This window comes from Bison bison, unplaced genomic scaffold (assembly GCF_000754665.1).
Source record: "Bison bison bison isolate TAMUID 2011002044 unplaced genomic scaffold, Bison_UMD1.0 scf7180017864472, whole genome shotgun sequence".
In the NCBI taxonomy this organism is placed as follows: domain Eukaryota; kingdom Metazoa; phylum Chordata; class Mammalia; order Artiodactyla; family Bovidae; genus Bison; species Bison bison.
In genome coordinates this window covers 12,681,708-12,706,773 of record NW_011495033.1, presented here as the reverse complement: position 1 = coordinate 12,706,773, position 25,066 = coordinate 12,681,708, and the positions used below count along the sequence as shown (strand labels likewise).

At 35.6% G+C, this 25,066-nt stretch overlaps 1 protein-coding gene across 1 annotated transcript in view; it reads left to right on the top strand.

The window, feature by feature from the left end:
* BRIP1 (BRCA1 interacting protein C-terminal helicase 1) overlaps nucleotides 1–25,066 on the top strand; it is a 179,296-nt gene that overhangs the window by 145,994 nt on the left and 8,236 nt on the right. The window contains 2 exon segments of the mRNA XM_010861591.1: nucleotides 7,961–8,073; nucleotides 24,464–24,546. Of these exon segments, the coding sequence (XP_010859893.1) occupies nucleotides 7,961–8,073; nucleotides 24,464–24,546 (196 nt within the window).

Below are 25,066 nucleotides of genomic sequence, written 5' to 3'. Positions count from 1 at the left end.
GTCCCTTGGACTGCAAGGAGATCCAACCAGTCCATTCTGAAGGAGATCAGCCCTGGGATTTTTTTGGAAGGAATGATGCTAAAGCTGAAACTCCAGTACTTTGGCCACCTCATGCGAAGAGTTGACTCATTGGAAAAGACTCTGATGCTGGGAGGGATTGGGGGCAGGAGGAGAAGGGAATGACAGAGGATGAGATGGCTGGATGGCATCACTGACTCGATGGACATGAGTTTGAGTGAACTCCGGGAGTTGGTGATGGACAGGGAGGCCTGGCATGCTGCGATTCATGGGGTCACAAAGAATCAGACACTACTGAGTGACTGAACTGAACTGAACTGAACTGAAGCCAAGTTTATCTTGTTCCTTAAACTTAAGTACTTTTTGTCTTCTCTTGGTGGGTTACTGGATTCTGTCAATGACTGGCAACTGTTGAATCATTTTTGACTTTTCCCTCTCTAATAAGCCCCATCCCCATATCTTCTTTGTCACTTAAGTTCTATGTGTTATGAACTGGGCCTCCTTTCGCTTCTCTTTGCCTTTCCTAGTAAGGCCCTCGTTACCCTTGTACCAAATACATGGCATGGTTTCTTAACTTCTGTACACTGTAATCAGAGTTACATTTGTATTTACTTGATGGCCGTTTGTACTCATTCATTTCTATTCCTGTAAGCTCTTGCTAGGCAGAAAATATTTTTCACTTACCTTTGTATTCTTACTGCCTATCACAGATACCTTGCACACAGCTAAAATTATAAATATTGAACAGAATTTAGTGGGGTTTTTTTGTTACCAAAAATTTCTTCTTTTCATTATATCAATTTTTATAATTTAGATGCTATTTTTAATGTTTCTACAGCATTCTTGAAAGCAGCTTAAAGCATAACTCCCCTTTTTAATTCAGTGTATGAAAAATGTAAAATCATAATACATTATTTCCTTTCACTTAGAACTTACATTTTATAATACAGCATTGTAAATTAACTATGAAAAGTGAAACTGAAAGTAGCTCAGTTGTGTTCTACTTTGCGACCCTGTGGACTGTAGCCTGCCGGGCTCCTCTATCAAAGAAATTTTCCGGGCCACAATACTGGAGTGGGTAGCTGTTACCTTCTCCAGAGGATCTTCCCACCCCATGGATCGAACCCAGATCTCCTGCATTGCAGGCAGATTCTTTACTGTCTGAGCCACCAGGGAAGCCCCCCAAATTAGCTGTATTTCAATTTGAAAAAATAACTTGCATTTTACTTTTTACAGGAAAGAGTTCATTAACTTATATATTTGAATAGGTCAGTCTGATTTGTGTATACCATATGTTCTGACCGTGTATATGTTCATCTCTTTTGAAATGACATACTTCTAAAGGTTCTTACGAAGTCCAGATGAAGACTGGGTATGTGGTACCCTTTGGTGTGACAGTTGTACTACTAGGAATGTAGTTTTATGCCCTGTAATTAATTGAGTCTCTTTGAAAAATTATATGGTTATAATATCAACTTCAAGGACTAGATAGTCCAGAAAAGATGCAGAAGTTGAATTTAACACAGTCTCTGTGTTATTGTCTAGATAGAAAATGAATGTAGATGCAGTCACTCGAGAAAGTGAGAAATTCTTGATATCCTTTAATAGTGGAGCCTTTGAGGCAGTAAATATTGTATCAAATGCATTAGTAGTTTCAGCCTTGATTTTTAAATTTGTTTAGATTATCATCAACTGCTTTTATATGCTCTGATTTTTTTTACACTAACCAGTGTCTTTAGTGTGTATAAAGTTATTTTGCTCTAATTGATGTTTCGTTATTTCTATTGATCTGTCTTAAGATTTACTGAGTAATTTTTCTGCCTTCACCATTATGTTAAACCCATTTGGTGAATTTTTTTCAGCTATTCTATTTTTTTAAATTTCTATTTGGATCTTTTTTATATTTCCACTTTTCTACTGAGATTCTCTAAACTCCAGTCATTAAACCGTATGTTTTTAGGTTATTTAAATATATTTATAACAGCTAAAGTCTTTGCTAATTCCAACGCCTGAGCCCTTTTTCAATTGGTTTCTATTGACTGCTTGCTTTTTCCTTGATTACTGATATCTTTCTAGTAATTTCTATTGTAGAGTGGACATTGTGAATGGTACATAATAGAGATTCTGGATTCTGTTATCATTCTCTGGAGAATATTGATTTTTATTTTTTAGGCAGATAAGTTAGTAACTGATCGTTTTGAACTTATATAGACACGATTTGACAATATATTTGGGGATATGTGGGAAAAGCTCAAAGTACAGTCTTTAAATTGTTTCCCTGTGGTTCTTGTTAGCTGCTGCTGCTGCTGCTGCTACTGCTGCTAAGTCACTTCAGTTACGTCCGACTCTGTGCGACCCCATAGATGGCAGCCCACCAGGCTCCTCTGTCCCTGGGATTCTCCAGGCAAGAACACTGGAGGGGTTGCCATTTCCTTCTCCAGTGCATGCATGCATGCTAAGTCGCTTGAGTCATGTCCGACTCTGCGACCCTATGAACAGCAGCCCACCAGGCTTCTCTGTCCACGGAATTCTCCAGGCAAGAGTACTGGAGTGGGTTGCCATTTCCTTCTCCAGGTTCTTGTTAGGGTTTGGTTTAAATCTTTTTGGGGGTAGTTTAAAACTGACATTGCTCTAAATTGTGGTCCTTATTCCTAACGTGATACCTGGCCATTTGTATGTATGTGTTGTGTGTGTTTTACTTTTTTTTTTTTTTTAATATATATCTTGCTTAATTTCCATGTCAGAACATACAGATCTATTGCTTTTTGTATAATAATCCAATATTTATCTCAGAATAAATGTAATATATTTCATTGATCCACTTGATGTCCATTTTGATTGTTTCTTAATTTTCTTCAATACAAAGATGTAATGAATATCCATGTACACACTAACATTTATCTATAGTTACTGGAAAATATAAATACATTTGGTAAATGTTTTTCAGTATTCTACAAATGAAAACAATGGAAATGTTAAATTTGCATTTCTTGGTTTATTAAGGTTGAACATCTTTTCATGTCAGTTACCATTTATCATTACCAGTTAGCCATTTATCATTCATCTTTGATGACTTGCTTTCTCTCAGATTATTCACTTTTAGTAGTGAAATTTTGTTATTGATTGTGTATGAGCTCATTGTGTATTAGGTAACAGAACAGTTTTTCATTTTACTTTCATTGTTATTTATGGTCTGTTTTGATGCCAGGAAAGATTTTTACTGCAGGAATAAGGGATCCATCTTTTTAAAACCAGGATCAAAGCCAGCAGAAAGTTCGGCACAGCACTGTATGGGCCTCTTTTTCCCCCAGTTTCTTTGAGATATAATTGACAAATAAAAACTGCATATATTTAAGGTGTAAAGTGTGGTGACTTAATTTATATTGTAAAATTACTATAATCAGGGTAATTAACATAAACATTGCCTCACATAGTTACTATTTTTTCAGTGTGTGGTGAGAACACTTAAGGCCTTAACATATTTCAAGTGTACAATACATTACTATTGAGTATAGTCACCATGCTGTACATTCAGATCCCAGAACTTATTCATCTTATAACTGAAAGCGTCTGCCTGCAACACGGGAGATCCAGGTTTGATTCCTGGGTCAGGAAGATCCCTTGGAGAAGGAAATGGCAATCCACTCCAGCACTCTTGCCTGGAAAATCCCATGGACGGAGGAGCCTGATAGGCTACAGTCCATGGGGTCGCAAAGAGTCAGACACAGCTGAGCGACTTCACTTCACTAACTGATAATTTAGTCTTTTACCTAGTATCTCCCAATTTCCTCCACCCCTCACCTACTACCTAACCACATACTTTTGAGTTCAATATGTTTAGCATTTTTAGATGCCATGTATGAGTGAGGTCATGGCTGTGTTTCTCTATGTCTGGCTTATTTCACTAGTATAACATCCTCCAGGTTCATCCATGTTGTTACAAATGACAAGCTTTCCTTTTTATGGCCGAATAATATTCCATTGTATGTACACGTGTGTGTGTATAGTTTACACTTTCTTTATCCATTCAGTCATTTGTCAATGATGCCTGGGTTGTGTCCATATCTTGCATATGTGAAAAATGTTGCAGTGAACGTAGGATTGCACACATCTCTTCAAGACAGTGGTTTTATTTCTTTTAGATATATACCCAATAGTGGATTGCTGGATTATATGGTAGTTCTATTTTTAATTCTTTGGGGGAATATCCATACCATTTTTCATAATGGCTATACCAATTTATGTTCCCACCAGCAGTGTATAAGCGTTCCTTTTACTGCATACCCTTGCTCATACTTGTCATCTTTTGTGATTTTGGTAATGATTAGTGATGTTAAACACCTTTTTATATTCCCACTGGTCATTTGTGAGTCTTCTTTGAAAAAATGCCTGTTTGGGACTTCTGCTCATTTTTAAATCAGGTTTTCTTTTGTTTTTTACTTTTTTTTTGGTTGTTGGTTGCGTGAGTTCCTTTTATATTTTGGATATAAACCTCTTATCAGATGTATGGTTCTCTTGTTGCGTAGGTTGTCTTTTCATTTTGTCAGTTGTTTCTTGTGTACAGTGCTTATATATGAGCATTTTAGTTTAATGTAGTCCCACTTGTTTTATTTGCCTTTGTTGCTTGTGCTTTTGGTGTCATATCCAAAAAATCATTGCTGAGACTAAGGAGCTTTTTCCTGTTTTCTTCTGGGAGTATTATGGTCGCAGATTATATATTTAAGTCTTTAATTCATTTTGAATTGATTTTTATATATGGTATAAGATAAGGATCCAGTTTCTTTCTTTGGCACGTGGATATCCAGTTTTCCCACCACCATTCCTAAAGAGACTATCCTTTCTCCATTGTCTGTTCCTGTTGCCCTTGTCTAAGATTAATTAACCATATATGTGTGGATTTATTATGAACTTTTCTTCTGTTCCATTGGCCTGAGTGATTAATGCCTGTACCATATTTTTTTTATTAGTAAAGTTTTTAATATAAATAAAATTTATAAATTGATGTAAATCAAACTTTTGATTACCAAAGTTTGAAATTAGGAAATGTGTTGCCTTCAGCTTTGTTCTTTCTTCTTAATATTGTTCTGACTATTGAGGGTCTTTTGTGGTTCCATACAAATTTTAGAATTGTTTTTCTATTTCTGTAAAAAAAAGTCACTTTGATTTTGATGGAGATTTTATTAAACCTGTAGATAACTTTGGGTAATAAGGATATTTTAACAATACTAATTATTCCTATCTGCAAACACAAAATCTTTCCATTTATTTGTATTTCTTCAGTTTCTTTCATCAGTGTTTTATAGTTTTTAGTGTAAAGGTTTTTCACCTCCTTGGCTAAATTTATTCCAAAGAATGTTATTCTTTTTGTTGCTATTGTAAATGGGGTTGTTTTCCTCATTTCTTCTTTTTCTTTTTTGGATGGTTTGTTGTTAGTGTATAGAAACACTATTTAGTATGTTTATTTTGATTTGTGTATGTTGATTGTTGTATCTTGAAACCTTATGAATTCATTTATTGGTTCTAAGAGTTTTTTGGTAGATCTTTAGGATTTTCTACATATAAGATCATGTCATCTGCAAACAAACAGTTTTACTTCTTCCTCTCTGATTTGGATGCCTTTTATTACCTTTTCTTGCCTAACTGCTCTGGCTAAGACTTAGTACTTTGTTAAATAGAAGTGGTAAGAGAGGGCACCTCTCATTCCTGACTTCAGAGGAAAAACATTTAGCTCTTCACTTTTAAGTATGATGTTATCTATGGGCTTGTCTCTATGACCTTTATTATGTTGAGTCTACATTTCGCTATGCCTCATTTTTGAAAATTTTATCTGAAAGGATGTTTAATTTTGTCAAATGCTTTTACTGCATCTATTGAGATAATATTTTTATTCTTCATTTTGTGGTAGTGGTGTGTCACAATTATTGATTTATGTATGTTGAACCAATTTGTATTTCAAGGATAAACCCCACTTGATCATGATGTATGATCCTTTTACTGTTCTGTCGAGAGTTTTTTTGCCACTCAAAATACTGGCCTATAATTTTCTCTTTTTTATAGTGTCCCTACATGCTTTGGTATGAGAGAAATGGGGATCTCTTAAAGTAAGTTTGGAAATGTTCTCCTCTCTTCAGTATTTACAGAATCATTTGAGAAGAATTGGTGTCAATCCTTAGTAGAATGGTGTCAATGCTTAGTAGAATTTCAGTTTCACCAATGAAGTTATCTGGTCCTGAGCCTTTCTTTGTTTGAGAGGTTTTTGACTACTGCTTTAATGTCCTTTTTTATAGGTCTGTTCAGATTTTCTGTGTCTTTATGATTTAGTCTTGTTAGGTTGATTGTTTCTAGGAATTTATCCATTTCTTCTAGGTTATCCACTTTTTAGCAAATAGCTATTTATAGTAGTCTCTTATTACAGTTCTTTGTATTTCTGTAGTATCAGTTGTAATCTTTGCTTTCATTTGTAACATTGCTTGACGCTTTTTTGTTTGCTTAATTATTTAGCAAAAGGTTATCAGTTTTATTTATCTTTAAAAAACAACTCTTAGTTTTATTGAATTTTTTTTTTCTGTTGTTCTTTCTGGTCTGTTTCATTTATTTTTGCTCTTGTCTTAGTAGTTTCCCTCCTGCTGAGATTAGTTTGTTCTTTTTCTCTCATTTCTTAAGATGTAAAGTTATGTTGTTTATTTGAAATATTTATTTTTTCTTAATGTAGGCATTTTTTTTTTTGCTATAGACTTCTCTCTTAGAACTGCTTTTGCTACATCCCATAGTTTGGTTTCTTGTGTTTCCATTTTTGTTTGTATCAAGATACTGTTTGATTTTTCTTTTGATTTCTTTGACCCATTGATTGTACAGGTATATAGTCTTTAATTTCCACATATTTGTGAATATTTCAGTTTTCCTAATGTTACTAATTTCTAATTTCTTACCATTATAGTTGGAAAAGATACTTGATGTAATTTCAGTCTTAAATTTCTTAAGACTTATTTTGTGGCCCATCATATAGTCTATCTTGGAGAATATTCGAAGTGTGTACTTGAGAAGAATGTGTTTTCTATACTGTAGATTTAAACCAAATTATAACAGTAATTGGGACTTCCCAGGCAGCGGTAGCAATAAAGAATCTGCCTGCCAATGCAGGAGACATAAGAGACTCAGGTTCAATCCCTGTGTTGGGAAGATCCCCTGGAAGAGGAAATGGCAACGCATTCCAGGATTGTTTCCTGGAGAATCCATGGACAGAGAAGCCTGGCAGGCTGAAGTCTATAGGGTCACAAAGAGTCAGACATGACTGAAGCAGCTTAGCACGCATTTTCTTGTTGAAAACTGAGCATGACAGTAATTACATTGAATATAAATAGTCTAAACATCCCAATTAAAAAGCAGAGATTATCAAGCTGAATAACATGAAATAATGAACTACTGATGTATGTTTCAACATGAATGAATTCCAAACTCATAATGCTAGATGAAAAAAAAACACAAATGGTTACATACAGTATAATAACATTTACATAGAATTCTATACAAAGCAAAACAGAAAACAGATCATTGGTTGACCAGGTCAGCAATAAAGGAAATTGCCTGAAGAAGGATAGAAAAATATTTTTAGGAAGTGAAAATATTTTAAATAATGATTGTGATGGTGGTTACATTTATTAAAATTTATCTACATGTACATTAAAAGTTTGAGAATTTTGTCATACATAAATTATGTCTAAAACTGATTGATATTGTCACAGAGCTGATTAATTATGTTCATGTATGAATTTAGGTAGTGTTAAGGTGAATGGAAATGTTTTAAATGACCAAAAAAAAAAGTTTAGTATGAAAAAAAAAATCTTTCTACCCTAATTAAATGATATTCAAAATGTTAGAAGTTAATGTGATTTTTAAATGAGCTTTAATTATCTACTGTATTCTTTATATTTTAAAATTATAGGTTGAACTGAAGAGACAGTATAATGATCAGCATTCAAAATTAAGAGGTCTTTTACCAGGTCGTCAATGGTATGAAATTCAAGCATACAGGGCCTTAAACCAGGCCCTTGGTAGGTAAGTGGAGTGAAATTTAATATAACACTACTGTAATATTATCTCCAACCAGGACTATGTGTACAGCTAGTCTTGCTGCTTTATTCCTTATAAATAAATTTGATGGAATTTTATTTTACTGGAACACTCAGTACTGGTATATTCTCAGTGATTGATGTCAGAAGTGAAAGTTGAAAGAGTCAGTGAAATAAATGAAACTCAGTGTTTCTTAAGTTCAAAGATTTATGATTGGTCAGTGAGTGTACAACAGAAGTGCTCAGTAGATGTTTATAGAATTTCACCACCAAACAATAAAATTTTATCTTGTGAACATCAGAACCCAAATGATGATCTTATGGGTGAAAAGCAAACTAAGAGCAATTAAAAACAAACTGTGTTCATGGTACTAGAGAATACAACTCCCTGACAGTAATATTTAATTATAGTGTACTCCTTTTTCCAAAGATTGTGGTCTGTTAAGATTTGTGCTTTGTGGAACTAGTTTTTAAAACACCATTTTATACCATAATTTCACATGAGGTCCTACAGCGGGGTTCCCCAACTCATTCTCATCCGTGGCCTGTTAGGAACTGGGTTACACAGCAGGAGATGAGCGGCCAGTTACACTGGAAACCCTCCTAACCATCTTCCCCGCTGCCCCATCCCTCAGCTGCCATCTGTGGGAAAATTATCTTCCATGAAACTTGTCCCTGATGCCCAAAGGGTTGGGGACTGCTGTCCTACAAGACATCAACACTTTAAATTTATGAACACTAAAATTATTAGATTATTTATGATCTAATTTAACATTTTATCATTTTCTATTTCTGAAATTGTAATTAGTTTATACATATAATAGTTTTTTCCTGTGAAGCTATACAAATAAAATTCGGAAAATTCAAATAGAAGAACACAGGTTAAGGGCAAAATCACGAAAACATGGCCATTTGACACATTTTCAGTTCAGCCAGAAGACCTGCAGCTAATCATTACCTACCCTAACCAATCTAGAAATTATATTTTTCTTGTGTCTTGTTTATTCACATTAGCTCATTTATACCTAAGCAGACCAGAATACATTTCTGTTCAGATTTACATATGCTGATGACATAGGACTGCAACAGCTAAAGTAAGTCCTAAAACACATCACCTACTCCCCTCCCCATCATTTCAGAATGATATTCTGTAGTTGTTTCTGTTCAAACTGAATTATTCAGTTCTGTGTTTAACCTACTGATACGGTTAAGTTGCTGCCCTTCTCTTCCTAGAAATCCCACTTGTACTTGGCATCAAGTTGCACTGGAAATTGTCCTTGAAGCATTCCATCTACTTACTTTGTCTCTCCCTGTTGGTTGACCTGTTTGTTGTATTAGAATTTTAATATTCAACAAATAGTTTCTAGGGGAGCCTGAATATTTGTTTTTAAAATTCTTAACTTTTAGTTACTATGTTGAATTTCAGGAAAACAAATATTTTTACATCAGTTGATTATTTTTTCTCTCAGTATGAGCAATACCTTGAATTTTCAGAAACCATCTGAAGCAAAAGTATATTTGTATCTTACTTTGTCATTTATAAACTTTTTCTACATATATTAAGCAGGTTGTGAAGATGAAATTACTTGCCTAATGTCACATAGCTGCTAAATACACCTTCACGTCTTGACCCCACCTACATTTAAAACCTTAAGACTTGCTTTTTCATCCTTATGCCCTGCCTGTATCCACTAAAATTCTCACTATTAAATATAAACATCTCATTATTAAACTATTAAATATTCCATATCCTTTCATTAGTCTTTGCTGTCACATTCAAGTTACGTACAATTCATCTGGTAAGTTTACCAGTTAAAACCTAGTTGAAGAGGTCATGTCCTACATGAAGACTTTTTAACATTTCTCCAACTAGAGTTATTTACTCTGTAGGAAACCCATAGCATTTTATACTCATCTCTATTATAACATATATCTCATTATATTGGAATAGCCTGTTTATATATCTGTCTCCTTCCCTAAACATGTATTAGACATTTTTACATTCTTAGCAACTGTGTTTCATCTTGGGGCATAGATGTGATGTATGTACTTGTTGAATTAGTGAAAAATGCCAGGTTCAGTGCTTTTCCAGCTATACCATATTGAGCAGAGAATTTCTAGAGCTTTGAAACATACTTTTCAAGAATTTCAGAAAAGCATGTGTTTATAATATTGATATATAATACTATAGTTTCATTATTTCATTAATTAAAAAGTGACAGCCTGTTATTTTACTGATTTTTAGAGAAATGGAATCAACAAGTAGCAACTTATTACAAAGAAACATCCACTAAAAAATCAAGTGAATGTTTTACATCATATGGTAAAATTTGTAATGTGTATTGATTGACATAAAAGGTGCTTATTACTAAGGCACTGTTCTTATAAGAGATATGTCTAGAAGGACTAAAGTAAGCAGAAACAAATTGAGTTTAAAAAATGTTATCTTTTTTTTAAGCCCACATGGGACTCTTAGCGTATTTGAAGTAATATAAGCCCATGAAATGTAATAACAGCTTTCAGGAATGTACCAGATGGTTTTGTGACCAGGTTACAACTGCACTATAAGTTTCCTAACGGTTCTGCTTTACTGAAGTATAATCTTTGTCTCAAGTGGGCATAATTCATTTGAGCAAGGCAGTATGAAAACAGTGGGAAAAAGAAAAGGTGAAACCTTTTTCTCTGAACTATTTTGTTAATGCCTTTCTGTTATAGAGCACTTTAAACATAAACCAAAGCGGGACCATGATAGAATGGCACCCTGACTTTACATTGATTTTCAACAGTTTTATAAAACGGTGTTATTATATAACAATTGACAGTATCCATCTTCCTATCCTGCCCTTCCAATTTTGTGGTTGGTCTGATGCCTCGGAACCTATGGATTACTTTAAAGTATCACAAAAGAGTCGGAGAAGGCAATGGCACCCCACTCCACTACTCTTGACTGGAAAATCCCATGGACAGAGGAGCCTGGTAGGCTGCAGTCCATGGGGTTGCTAAGATCGGACACGACTGAGCGACTTCACTTTCACTTTTCACTTTTATGCATTGGAGAAGGAAATGGCAACCCACTCCAGTGTTCTTGCCTGGAAAATCCCAGGGACAGTGGAGCCTGATGGGCTGCCGTCTATGGGGTCGCACAGAGTCGGACACGACTGAAGCAACTTAGCATCACAAAAGAGTATCATATAAAATTTAGATTTTTAAAGTCCCTATGGAGAAATCAAACATTTATATTAATTTTCACCCCCTCTCAAAATCCCATAATAGTATAGGAATAAAAATGTCAAATCTATAGACATGAAAAGAGTGGGAGAAGAGATAGTAACAGATGAACTGTCAATAAATTTTAAACACAGAAAAACAGATGAATGACTGAATGACTTAACAGGCAAGAGAAAGCTGAAATTTAAATCTATAGTCTTGAAAGCTAATAAGATCTTCCAGATTCAAGCATAGAAAAACTTAGGACTTGGAGCTACTCTAGAATTGGTTACATGTTAGTATAAGAAGTAGTTAGACAGCCCGCTCCATCCAGGTTTACTCTCTGGATATAATGAACTAGAGAGTCTATATTCTCTAACTATGGGTACAGCTAAGAAGGAATAAAAGATGGGGGGTAAGAAAAGTCTACCTACTGAATGTGAGAACTCTATTCTCTTTTTTTCCCTCAGCTGACAATCTTATATCTTCAAGGCAGGAAAGTGCAGTGTTCTTCTCTAAGACAGGTGGACACCCTGTCTTATGTTGGTCTGATGCCTTGGAATCTTGGATTACTTTAAAATATCACAAGAGAGTATCATAAGGTGGAATTCCTTGTAGGTGGAAGAACTTGCAGAAAACAGAAACAGTGTAATAGAACAGGGGTTGGCAAACTGTAACAGGCCAGACAAGAATGTTTTATGTTTCTCAGGCTACACACAGTCTGCATCCATGTTCTTTTTTGTTTTCTATTTAACCTTTAAAATGTAAATACCATTCCTAGATTGTAGGCTATACAAAAATATGATGTGGGCCAGATTTCCTCTCTGGACTGTATTTTGCCAACCCTGGGACAGAAGAAAACTTTATAAATTTCTATTGGTAATATCCATAGGGAGGTAAGATAGTGCCTCCGTAAAACAAGAATGGAAAATAAGAAAACATTCCTAGACATTAATATGGTAGCAACAGATTTTAAATGTAGAATTGGATTTAGGAGAGAAAAATTAGAATTTCCCACATCCAAAAATCAAAGAGAAATAGGAAAGAAGAACTAGAAAATTAGAGGAGCAGTATGCAAGAACCAACTTCTGATAAATAAGAGCTCCATGTGAGGAGACTGGAGAAAATAAAGAAATATGTCAAAGAAATAATTCAAGAAAAATGCTCAGAATTGAAGAATGTAGTTTCCTGATGAAAAGACACATTCAAGCACCAGTAAAGGGGAAGAGCTACAAAGCACCTCACTATGCAGTTTCAAAGTACCTAAGGTAAAGAAAAAGGTCCTAAAACCATCCAGAGAAAAAAAGACAACTCTCATACAAAAGATATGGAGTCTAAATTGAAATAGACTTCTTAAAAGCAACACCAGAAGCCAGAAGACTGTTAAAAATTATCTTCAACTATCTGAGGGAAATTTTTGATTTGCAATTTATGTTCTACTGCTACTGCTGCTACTGCTAAGTCACTTCAGTCGTGTCCGACCCTGTGTGACCGCAGAGACGGCAGCCCACCAGGCTTCCCCTGAGATTCTCCAGGCAAGAACACTGGAGTGGGCTGCCATTTCCTTCTCCAGTGCATGAAAGTGAAAAGTCAAAGTGAAGTCGCTCAGTCGTGTCCGACTCTAGCGACCTCATGGACTGCGGCCTACCAGGCTCCTCCGTCCGTGGGATTTTCCAGGCAAAAGTACTAGAGTAGGGTGCCATTGAATTTATGTTCTAAGCAACCCCCAAATGATCAATAAACTATAAGACAAAATAAAGCCTTCAGTGTTAAAGGACCTGAAGCGTTTGCTTCAAATGCACAGTTTCTCGGTATTCTACTGAAAGATACGCTTTATCAAAGAAGAGAAAATTCAGAAAGAGGAATACCAAGGATGCAAGAAACTGGAGTTCCAACCCAGAAAAGTGGAATTCCCAAAACAAGAAAGAAGGTTCTAGGATGAATCTGTGCGGCAGTCCCATAGTAGTTAGTCTAGATTGGTTTTTGAGGATGGAAGGTTTGCCCATATTGAAAAAAAAATTCACAGCTGTGACAAAGTGGGAACTAATTAATGATAGAAAACAGAAAATTAAGCAAGAACAGGGAGAAAGAGAGTTAGTAACTCCAAGGTAGACAAAAACATACGAGAAAGGGAATATAATCATAGTCCATCATGTAATTTCATCTATACATGATAAGCCACTGAATATTGATATGCAAAAGAATTGTGATATAACTGTACTAGGAGATTGGAGAGGAGTAATATGAAATAAGCATCTTCTATAGGAAGAATCCGGAGAAGGCAATGGCACCCCACTCCAGTACTCTTGCCTGGAGAATCCCAGGGATGGGGGATCCTGGTGGGCTGCTGTCTATGGGGTCGCACAGAGTCGGACACGACTGAAGCGACTTAGCAGCAGCAGCATAGGAAGAATCTGTACATAATTTATAGTGGTTAAAATCCAAGACAAATGACCACAAGAACTACCTAAAGTATTTTTAATTAATTGTTTCTGAGATTGGGAACTGAAGATGTGATATGAGTAGGCAAAAGAGAATTCTGGTTTTATTGAAACTATTATAATATTATAAAACTGTTTGACTTTTAAACTGTGCTTGTGTATTTCATTAAGAATTAAAATTTACAAGCTAAAATTAACTTCTTACAATGTCTGGAGGTTTCAGTTCTAGATAAGATGGAATAAGTGCATTCTATACTGTTTTAAAAACCTGGATAAAATACATAAAGCTGCTATTTGAGTACTATGAAAAGTAAATCATACTAGACAGATTGATAATTTGAATTCTGATCTTCTTCCCCAGTGAACTGGTTGGAATAACTATATTAATATCAAGACAAAGTAGAATTCAGAACAAAGAAAATTACAGGGGTGCTAAAAGGAAAATTGCATAATGGTAAAAGGAACACTTATCTAAAAAGACGTAACAATCGTAATTGTGTATTCACCTAAAAATAGAACCTCAAAATAAATGACACAAAAGCTGACATCTGAATAGAGAAATAGACAAATCCACAAGTAAAGTTGGAGACTTTAAAATTCCTCTTTCAATAATACTGGGTTGGTCAAAAATTTCATAAGACGTGATGGAAAAACCTAAATGAACTTTTTGGCCAACCCAATAGCTAGCAGTAGGAAACAGAAAACCAGTAAGGAGATAAAAGAGTTAAACAATGTTGTTATCCAACTAGATCAGATTGACATTATAGAGTACTCCACCCAACAACAGAATAAACATAACCTAAAGAACATGTACCAGTGTAGACAATGTCCGGGGTGACAAAGTTAAAAGTTGTTTTGAAGATTTGAAAGCAATCAATAAGAATTATCTCTAAGGGAGTTAAAGAGGTTGAAGTTGGTATATAAAGCCATTTTAAATATGATCAAAGAACTAAGAAAATTATGTCTAAAGAACTGTAAGAAACTATGGGAATGATGTTTCACCAAGTGAAGAATATCAATAATTAGAATTTTTTTAAAAAAAAGAACCTAATGGAAATTCTGGAGTTGAAATGTACAATAAGTGAAATGAAAAATTTATTAGAGGGGCTCACCAACGGTTTTGAGGAGAAAGAAGAAAGAATTGATTTCTAGTATGAGGAACAGATAGAAGAAAAATGAAGAATAATTAAGATAGCCTCAGAAACCTGTACAACCACATCAAGCATACCAACATACACATAAAAAGAGTCTTAGGGGAAGAAAAGAGAAAGAAGGGAACAGAAAGATTTTTTTGAAGAAATAATGGCTGGAAACTTCACAAATTTGGTGAAAAACACTGATCTCCACATCTCAGAAAAGCAGAAAACTCTGAAGTGGTTTGAACTCAAAGAGATCCATACATCAGAATGTTGTGATCAAACTATCAGAAGACAAAAAGAGAATCTAGAAAACAGCAAGAGAAAAACCATATACAGGATCACTTCGATTAGCAGATCTTTTACTGAACACTATGGAAAGGAGGCAATAAATTGAAATATTTAAAGTGCTGAAAGAAAAAGAACATCAGTGGAATCTATATCTGGCAAATTTATACTTCAAAGATTAAGGAGGAAATAGAACACTTACTTCTTGGAAGGAAAGTTATGACCAACCTAGAAAGCATATTAAAAAGCAGAGACATTACTTTGCCAAGAAAGGTCCATCTAGTCAAGTCTATGGTTTTTCCAGTGGTCATGTATTGATGTGAGAGTTGGACTATAAAGAAAGCTGAGCCCCAAAGAATTAATGCTTTTGAACTGTGGTGTTGGAGAAAACTCTTGAGAGTCCCTTGGACTGCAAAGAGATCCAAACAGTCCATCCTAAAGGAGATCAGTCCTGGGTGTTTGTTGGTAGGACTGATGTTGAAGCTGAAACTCCAATACTTTGGCCACCTGATGGAAAGAGCTGACTCATTTGAAAAGACCCTGATGCTGGGAAAGATTGAGGGCAGGAGGAGAAGGGGATGACAGAGGATGAGATGGTTGGATGGCATTACCGACTCAATGGACATGGGTTTGGGTGGACTCTGGGAGTTGGTGATGGACAGGGAGGCCTGGTGTGCTGCAGTTCATGGGGTCGCAAAGAGTTGGACACGACTGAGCGACTGAACTAAACTGAGAACATTTTCAAACAAAAACCAAGAGAATTAATCTTTGGAAATCTTAATTGTACAAGAAGCACTAAAAGGAGTCTCTTTCTTGCTAAATGAAAGGACACTAATCAGTAACTTACATCCATATGAAGAAATAAGGAGGATCTGTAATTTCATAGGTAAATATAAAAAACAATATAAGTATATTTTGGTAGCTCTTTTTCTCCTATATGATTTTTGAAAGCAACTGCATAAAGCAGTAATTTTATGTCTGTGGTAATAAGCATGGGTCTTGGGGCTCCCAAAAACCATAACTAGATTTAGTTATTCACCAGGAGCAGTGATAGATTTAGCAAACGGCTGTATACACAGCTAAGATTTATTGCGGTGAAAGGATACAAACAAAAACAGCAAAGAGAAGGCACACAGGCAAAGCTCCAGAAGTCAGGCACAATCTTCCAAGTGTCTTCTCTCAATGGAGTCATACAGGGCACTCTTAGATTCCCAGCAATGAATTGTGGTAACCTGTGTGTATAATTGCCAACCAAGAGAGCTTGTTAAAGATTCAGCACCCAGTGTTTTTATTTGGACTGGTCATATAGGCAGTCTCTGCCTAACACTTTACCAAAGTCTAGACTCTCAGAAGAAAAGCACATGTTTGGCATTAACCTTATTTTTGCATAGACATTTTAGACACAGAGAGACTTTCTTATCAGTTTGTGATTGGAACCTTCCTGAAATCTAAAAGCCAACCAAGGGCTGCTTTTATATGCAGACATTTTTAGAGATAAGCAACTTGGCCTGCTATACTCACTTTTCTGCACAGGTGTAATGTTTAAAGATAAAATTTAAATTAAAGAAATAACACAGTGTGAGGAGGGAAGAAACTGTTATTACAGGAGCAGTGTTTTTGTATACTATTGAAATTAAGTTCATATCAATCCAAATTAGATTTTATAAATTAAGGTGTTTATTAAAATTCTCAAGAATTATACAAAAAAGATCATAATGAAATGGATAACCACAATGGTGTGATCACTCACCTTGGGTCAGACATCCTGGAGTATGAAGTCAAGTGGGCCCTAGGAAGCATTACTACAAAGCTAGTGGAGGTGATGGAATTCCAGCTAAGCTATTTCAAATCCCAAAAGATGATGCTGTTAAAATGCTGCACTCAGTATGTCAGCAAAATTGGAAAACTGAGCAAGTGGCAACAGGACTGGAAAAGGTCAGTTTTCATTACAATCCAAAGAAGGAAGGTGCCAAAGAATGTTCAGGCTTCTACACAGTTGTGCTCATTTTGCATTCTAGTAAGGTAATGCTCAAAATACTTCAAGCTATATTTTAGCAGTGTGTGAGCTGAGAACTACAAGCTAGGTTTAGAAAAGGTAAAGGAACCAGAAATCAAATTGCCAACATTTGTTGGATCACAGAGAAAGCAAGGGAATTCCATAAAAAACTTCTGCTTCATTGACTATGTGAAAGCCTTTGACTATGTGGATCACAACAAACTGTGGAAAATTCTTAAAGAGGTGAAAACCAGACCACCTTACCTATCTCCTGAGAAACCTGTACACAGGTCAAGAAGCAACAATTAGAACCTCACATGGAACAACTGACTGGTTCAGAATTGGCAGGATATATTTAAAGTACTGAAAGGGAAAAATTCTATAATCATGATTACTCTACCCAGCAAGCATCTCATTCAAAATTGATGGAGAAATAAAAAGCTTTTCAGACAAGTGAAAGTTAAGAGAATTCACTGCCACCAAACCAGCTTTACAACAAATGTTAAAGGGATTTATATAGTCAAGAAATATAAGAGAAGGAAAAAGATCTACAAAATCAACCCCAAACAATTAAGAAAATGACAGTAGGAACACATGTATCAATAATTACTTTAAATGTAAATGGATTAAATGCTCCAACCAAAAGATGCAGACTGGCTGAATGGATACAAAAATAAGACCAATATATATGCTGTCTACAGGAAACCCACTTCAGACCTAAAGACACATGTAGACTGAAAGTGAGATGATGGAAAAATATATTCCATGCAAATGGGAAGCAAAAGAAAGCTGGAGTAGCAATCCTCATATCAGACAAAATAGACCTTAAGATAAAGAAGATTACAAGAGAAATGGAAGGACACTACATAATGATCAGGGGATCAATCCAAGAGGAAGACATAACAATTGTAAATATCTATGCACCCAACATAGGAGCACCTCAATACATAAGACAAACACTAACAGACATAGAAGGAGAAACTGACAGTAGCACAATAATAGTAGCATACTTTAACACCCCACTCACACCAATGGACAGATCATCAAAATTAATAAGGAAACACACATCTTAAATGATACATTAGATGAGATGGATCTCATTGATATCTTCAGGACATTCCATCCAAATGCAGAAGAATACAGCTTCTTCTCAAGTGCACATAGAACATTCTCCAGGATAGACCACATCTTGGGTCACAAATCAAACCTCAGTAAATTTAAGAAAATTGAAATGGCATCACGCATCTTCTACCACAATGCTATGAGACTAGATATCAATTACAAGAAAAAAGCTGTAAGAAGCACCAACACATGGAGATTAAACAACACGTTTCTAAATAACCAACAGGTTACTGAAGAAATCAAAAAGGAAATAAGAAAATTTCTAGAAAGAAATGACCATGAAAACACGACAACTCAAAACCTATGGGATGCAGGAAAAGCAGTTCTAAGAGGGACGTTTATAGCAATACAATCCTACCTCAAGAAACATCAAATAGGCAACCTAACTACACCTAAAACAACTGGAAAAAGAAGAACCAAAACACCCCACAATTAGTAGAAGGAAAGAAATAAAGATTTGAGCAGAAATAAATGAAAAATGAAAGAAACAGTGGTAAAGATTAATAAAAGTAAAAGCTGGTTCTTTGAGAAGATAAACAAAATTGACACACCTTTGGCCAGACTCATCAAGAAAAAAAGAGAAGAATCAAATCAACAAAATTGGAAGTGAAAAAGGAGAGGTTGCAGAAATACAAAAGATTATGAGAGACAATTATGAACAACTATATGGCAATAAAATGGATAAACTAGAAGAAATGGACAGATTCTTAGAAAAGTTCAATCTTCTAAGGCTGAACCAGGAAGAAATAGAAATTATGAACAACAACAAAATTACAAGCAGTTAAATTGAAGCTGTGATGAAAAATCTCCCAAAAAACAAAAGCCCAGGACCAGATGGCTTCACAGCAGAATTCTATCAACATCTAGAAAAGAGCTAATACCTATCCTTCTAAAACTCTTTCAAAAAATTGCCGAAGGAACACTTCCAAACTCATTCTATGAGGCCACCGTCACCCTGATACCAAAACCAGATAAAGACAACACATAAAAAGAAAACTACAGGCCAATATCACTGATGAACATAGACACAAAAATCCTTAACAAAATTTTAGCCAACAGAATTCAGCAACACATCAAAAAGCTCATACACCATGATTAAGTGGGGTTTATTCCAGGAATGCAAGGATTCTTCAATATACACAAATCAATCAATGTGATACACCATATTAACAAATTGAAAGGTAAAAACCATATGATAATCTCAGTAGATGCAGAAAAAGCCTTTGACAAAATTCAACACCCACATATGATTAAAACTCTTCAAAAAGTGGGCATGGAAGGAACCTACCTCAACATAGCAAAGGCCATATATGAAAAGCCTACAGCAAACATTATTCTCAATGGTGAAAAACTGAAAGCATTCCCCCTAAGATCAGGAACAAGACAAGGGTGTCCACTTTCACCACTATTATTCAACATAGTTCTGGAAGTCCTAGCTACAGCAATTAGAGAAGAAAAATAAAAGGAATCCAGATCGGAAAAGAAAAAGTAAAGCTCTCACTGTTTGCAGATTACATGATCTGTACATAGAAAACACTAAAGATATCAGAAAATTGCTATAGCTAATCAGTGAATTTAGCTAAGTTGCAGGATACAAAATCAATACACAGAAATCACTTGCATATTTCTAAAAATGAAAAATCAGAAAAATTAAGTAATCAATCCCATTTACCATTGCAACAAAAAGAATTAAATAAGTAGAAACAAACTTACCTAAGGAGACAAAAGAACTGTACACAGAAAATTTTAAGGCACCAATGAAAGAAATCTAAGATGACATAAACAGATGGAGAGATATTCCATGTTCCTGGGTAGGAAGAATCAATATTGTGAAAATGACTTTACTACCAAATGCAATCTACAGATTCAATGTGATCCTATCAAATTACCAATGACATTTTTCACAGAACTAGAACAAAAAATTTCACAATTCATATAGAAACACAAGACCCCAAATAGCCAAAGCAGTCTGAAGAAAAAAGAGTGGAGCTGGAGGAATCAACCTTCCTGATTTCAGATTATACTACAAAGCTACAGTCATCAAGACACATGGTCCTGGCAAAAAAACAAGAAATATGGACCAATGGAACAAGATAGCCCAGAAATAAACCCATGCACCTATGGGTACCTTATTTTTGACAAAGGAAGCAAGAATATACAATGGGGCAAAGACAGCATCTTCAATAAATGGTGTTGGACAAACTGGGACTACTACACATAAAAGAATGAAATTAGAACACTTCCTAACACCCACAAAGATAAACTCAAAATGGATTAAAGACCTAAATATAAGACGAGAAACTACAAACTTCTTAGAGGAAACGATAGGCAGAACAGTTGATGACCTAAATCAAAGCAGAATCATCTGTGGTCCACCTCCTAGAGTAACGGAAATAAAAGCAAAAGTAAACAAGTGGGACTTGATTAAACTTAAAAGCTTTTGCACAGCAAAGGAAACTGTAAGCAAGGTGAAAAGACAACCCTCAGAATAGGAGAAAATAATACCAAATGAAACAACTGACAAAGGATTAATTTCCAAAAGCAGCAGCTCATACAATTCAATACCAAAAAAACAAACAACCCAATCAAAAAGTGGGGAAAAGACCTTTCTCCAAAGACATTTCTCCAAAGAAGACATACAGATGGCTAACAAACATATGGAAAGATGCTCAACATCGCTCATTATTAGAGAAATGCAAATCAAAACTACAATTCTGACCTTATGCTGGTCAGAATGGCCATCATCAAAAAGTCTACAAATAGTAAATGCTGGGGAGGGTGTGGAGAAAAGGGAACAGTCTTGCACTGTTGGTGGGAATGTAAATTGATACAGCCACTATGGAAGATGGTATGGAGATTTCTTAAAAAACTAGGAATAAAGCTACCATATGACCCAGCAGTCCCACTCCTAGGTTTATCCCCTGAGGAAATCAAAATTGAAAAAGACACATTGTTCATTGCAGCACTATTTACAATAGCTAGAACATGGAAGCAACCTAAATGTCCATCGGCAGATGAATGGATAAAGAAGTTGTACATATACACAATGCAGTATTACTCAGCCATAAAAAGGAACACCTCTGTGTCAGTTCTAATGAGGTGGATGAACCTAGAACCCATTGTATAGAGTGAAGTAAGTCAGAAAGAGAAAGATAAATATTGTAGTCTAATGCATATATACAGAATCTAGAAAAATGGTGCTGAAGAATTTACTTACAGGGCAGCAATTCAGAAACAGACATAGAGAATAGATTTATGGACATGGAGAGAGCAGAGGAGAGGGTGAGATGTATGGAAAGAGTAACATGGAAACTTACATTACCGTATGTAAAATAGATAGCCAACAGGGAATTTGCTGCATGGCTAAGGAAACTCAAACAGGTGCTCTGTATCAGCTTAGAGGGTTGGGACGGGGAGGGAGATGGGAAGGAAGTTCAAAAGGGAAGGGATATATGTATACCAATGGGTGATTCATGTTGAGGTTTGACAGAAAACAACTAAATTCTGTAAAGCAATTATCATTCAATTAAAAAAAGACATCACTTTGCCAACAAATGTCCGTATAGTCAAAGCTACGATTTTTCCAGCAGTCATGTATGGATATGAGAGTTGGACCATAAAGAAGGCTGAGCACTAAAGAATTGATGCTTTTGAATTGTGGTGCTGGAGAAGACTCTTGAGAGTCCCTTGAGCTTCAAGGAGATCAAACCAGTCAACTCTAAAGGAAATCAGTCCTGAATACTCATTGGAAAGATTGTTACTGAAGCTGAAGCTCTAAAACATTGGCCACCTGATGGGAAGAACAAACTCACTGGAAAAGACCCTGCTGCTGGGAAAGATTGAGGACAGGAGGAGAAGGAGGTGACAGAGGATAAGATGACTAGACAGCTTCTCTGACTCAATGGACATGAATTTGAGCAAACTCCAAGATATATTGAAGGACAGGGAAGCCTGGCGTGCTGCATCCATGGGGTCATAACTAGTTGGATCAACTTAGCGCCTGAACAGTAACAAATGCAAGAGAAATGAAGTTAGACCCCTACCTCACACTGTACAGAAAAGTTAACTCAAAATGGATCAAGGGCTAACAAGGTGCAGATTTTCTTGACCTTGGATTAGGCAAAAGCTTTTAAAATATTTCAGATCATGTATCTGATCAGAGTCTAGTTCCAGAATATATAAAGAACTCTTATAGAGTTCAACAATAAAAAGACAGTGCAATTTTAATTTTGACCAATAATTTAAATACATATTTCTCAAAAAAAAAGAAGACACACGACCAGTATGTACATGAAAAGATGTGCAACATCATTAGTCATTCAGTTCAGTTCAGTCGCTCAGTCACGTCCAACTCTTTGCGACCCCATGAATTGCAGCACACCAGGCCTCCCTGTCCATCACGAATTCCCAGAGCCTACCCAAACTCATTAGTCAGTGCTGCTGCTGCTGCTAAGTCACTTTAGTCATGTCTGAGTCTGTGCGACCCCATAGATGGCAGCCCACCAGGCTCCCCCATCCCTGGGATTCTACAGGCAAGAACACTGGAGTGGGTTGCCATTTCCTTCTCCAATGCAGGAAAGTGAAAAGTGAAAGTGAAGTCGCTCAGTTGTGTCTGACTCTGGGCGAACACATGGACTGCAGCGTACCAGGCTCCTCCATCCATGGGATTTTCCAGGCAAGAGTACTGGAGTGGGTTGCCATTGCATTCTCTATGTTAGTCATTAGGGAAATATAAATCAAAACCAGAGTGAAGTACCACTTCATATCTTTTATGGTATATTGAAAAAGATGGGCAATAACAAGTGTTAATGAAGCTATGGAGAAACTGGAAATCTCATGCGTGGCTAATGGAAATGTACAATTGTGCGACTGCATTGGAAAAAAAAATGTGGCAGTTCCTCAAAATTTAAACATAGAGTTTCCATATGAACTAGCAATTCTATTCCTAAGTTTATACTCAAGAGTTTTTTTTTAATGTATTAACATAAAAGCTTGTACACAAATATATATAGCAGCATTATTTATAATAGTCAGAAGTGGAAACAATTCAAAATGATCAGGCTTTATGTATAGATAAATTGTGGAATATTCATACAATTCAGTAATAATACATGATACAGGGACCTTGAAAACATCATGCTAAGTGAGAGAAGCCAGACATAAAATGCCATATATTATAAGATTCTAGTTTATGAAGTGTCCAAAACAGATAAATCTGGGGCTTCCCAGGGTGGCACTAGTAGTAAAGAACCCACCTGCCAATGCAGGAGGTAAGAGACAGGTTTGATCCCTAAGTCAGGAAGATCCCCTGGAGGAGGCCATGGCAATCCACTCCAGTATTCTTGCCTGGAGAATACTATGGACAGAGGAGCCTTGTGGGCTACAAGAGTTGGACACGACTGAAGCCACTTTGCATGCACACATGCATATGAAGAGAAAGTAGATTACTGCTTGTCAGGGGTTAGGGGAAATGATCTGAGTAATTCAGGGAGACTAATGGGCATGGGGTTTCTTTTTTGGTGAGATTAAAATATTCTGTAATAGATTGTGTTATAGGTTGTAGAACCTTGTAAATGTGCTAAAGAACCATTAAATTTAAAAATCTTTAATAATTTTTAAAATAAAACAATTAGCAGATTGAGCCCCACAATCCATAAAAAGAATAATGCACCATAGCCATAGTGGTTATTCTAGGAATGAAAGAAAGGTAAGCTCAATATCTGAAATTTTGCTAGTGTAATCCACCATATTAGCAGTTTAAAAAGAACAACTACATGATTATATCAATTGGTGCAAAAAAATTTTTTACAAACTTATTTATGATAAAAACTTGTTAAATCAGAATAAAAGTTATCTACATAAAATCTACAGCTAGTATAAGGTAAAAAATATTCTGTATATGTAAGGAAGGTTTGGAGGAAATATTTTTTATAATTTTCTTGACTTTTGAAATAGAATGCATGTAGCATTTTTGGGTGTAAGTTATCAGTAGTTGGCAAAAGTAGGGTGTTTTTAAATACACCTTCTCTGGTACATTGTACTGAGTAGTTTCCATAAACCTTATTCATAATCATGACTTTTATTAAAGGACACATCATTAATTTTCTCAATCTTCTCTCTGTCCCATTAGAAATTTGACTGTTTTCACTGTTGTATTTATCTTACTTTCTCCCTATTTTTTAACAGGTGTATTCGACACAAGAATGATTGGGGGGCTCTTATTCTAGTCGATGATCGCTTCAGGAGTAACCCAAGTCGATACATATCTGGTAAGAGTCTCAGCTGGGCTTAGAGTTAGAGTTGGTAGCAAGCTTTAGTATTTAATGACTTCTATTTTTAAAGACAAAGAATTGGTTAGAGAATTTGAATTATTAGATCTAACATGAAAAAATTCACATTGCCTGGAAATCTAGCCTTTTATGCTTCTATCTTTACAAAAGATCTTTAGAGAGAAGAATCTGGTTAGTTCTAAGGGATCATTGAAAAAGCAAGAGAGTTCCAGAAAAACATCTATTTCTGCTTTATTGACTATGCAAAAGCCTTTGACTGTGTGGATCACTATAAACTGTGGAAAATTCTGAAAGAGATGGGAATACCAGACCATCTGGTATCTCTCTTTTTTAATTTTTTTTATTTTTTAACTTTACAATATTGTATTGGTTTTGCCATATATCAACATGAATCCACCACAGGTATACTTGTGTTCCCCATCCTGAACCCTCCTCCCTCCCCATACCATCCCTCTGGGTCATCTCAGTGCACCAGCCCCAAGCATCCAGTATCATACAT